The sequence below is a fragment of the Suricata suricatta genome, chromosome 8 (genome assembly GCF_006229205.1).
Source record: "Suricata suricatta isolate VVHF042 chromosome 8, meerkat_22Aug2017_6uvM2_HiC, whole genome shotgun sequence".
NCBI classification, from domain to species: domain Eukaryota; kingdom Metazoa; phylum Chordata; class Mammalia; order Carnivora; family Herpestidae; genus Suricata; species Suricata suricatta.
The window spans coordinates 46235738-46236354 of NC_043707.1; the positions used below are offsets into that span (position 1 = coordinate 46235738).

General features: G+C 48.5%; 1 protein-coding gene across 1 annotated transcript in view; it reads right to left on the bottom strand.

Moving 5' to 3' along the window:
* Nucleotides 1-151, bottom strand: part of MAB21L3 (mab-21 like 3) — a 22203-nt gene extending 22052 nt beyond the window's left edge. Inside the window, exon 1 of the mRNA XM_029949481.1 lies at nucleotides 104-151. Within this exon, the coding sequence (XP_029805341.1) occupies nucleotides 104-151 (48 nt within the window). The remainder of the gene's footprint in view (nucleotides 1-103) is intronic.
* Between the last annotated feature and the right edge of the window lie 466 nt (nucleotides 152-617).

A 617-nucleotide genomic window follows, 5' to 3' on the forward strand; every position in this document is an offset into this window, starting at 1 on the left:
TATTATGTATCTTTGGGAGCAGCCTGAAACCTCTCTGAATCCAGGTTGGTGGGGCCACAGGAGTGAGGAGGGGTGTGTGGGAGAGACCAGCACCTGCCCTTACCTTATTCAGGAGGTAGTCTTCCAAGTCTCCTGCAGACAGGGATTTCATGGTTTCTCGGTCAATCCTCAGCAGAGCAGCAATGTTGCGTTTCGTCCCTCAGAGGAGGACCACAGGGGCAAGTTGGTTTCCCAGGAATGTTCGTCTCAGCGCTAAATTTCTTTGGGCATGTGTACGTGGACCAGCGACTTCCCGTCCCAATTCATCCCTCCAGCTCTCACATCCGAATTGGGAACATTCGCGTGTCATCTTTCTCAAAAGAGTTTTTAGAAGGGAATTTAGAGAGGAGAGTTGATGAAATTGATATCGAATTGGAGTCCAACCTCATTTGACTCGATTTAGATCTACTGACATGTGCTTTGGCCAAAGGGCAATTTCCCAAGTTGTATGTCCCACTCAAACACTTAAAAGTTCCATACAAGATAGAAATGCTCTGGACTTGGCTTCTTCCCTGCCTCTTTCTGCTCTTGTCCTGACACCGGATGCACCCCGCAGCCCAGTATCTTATATCTCCTTG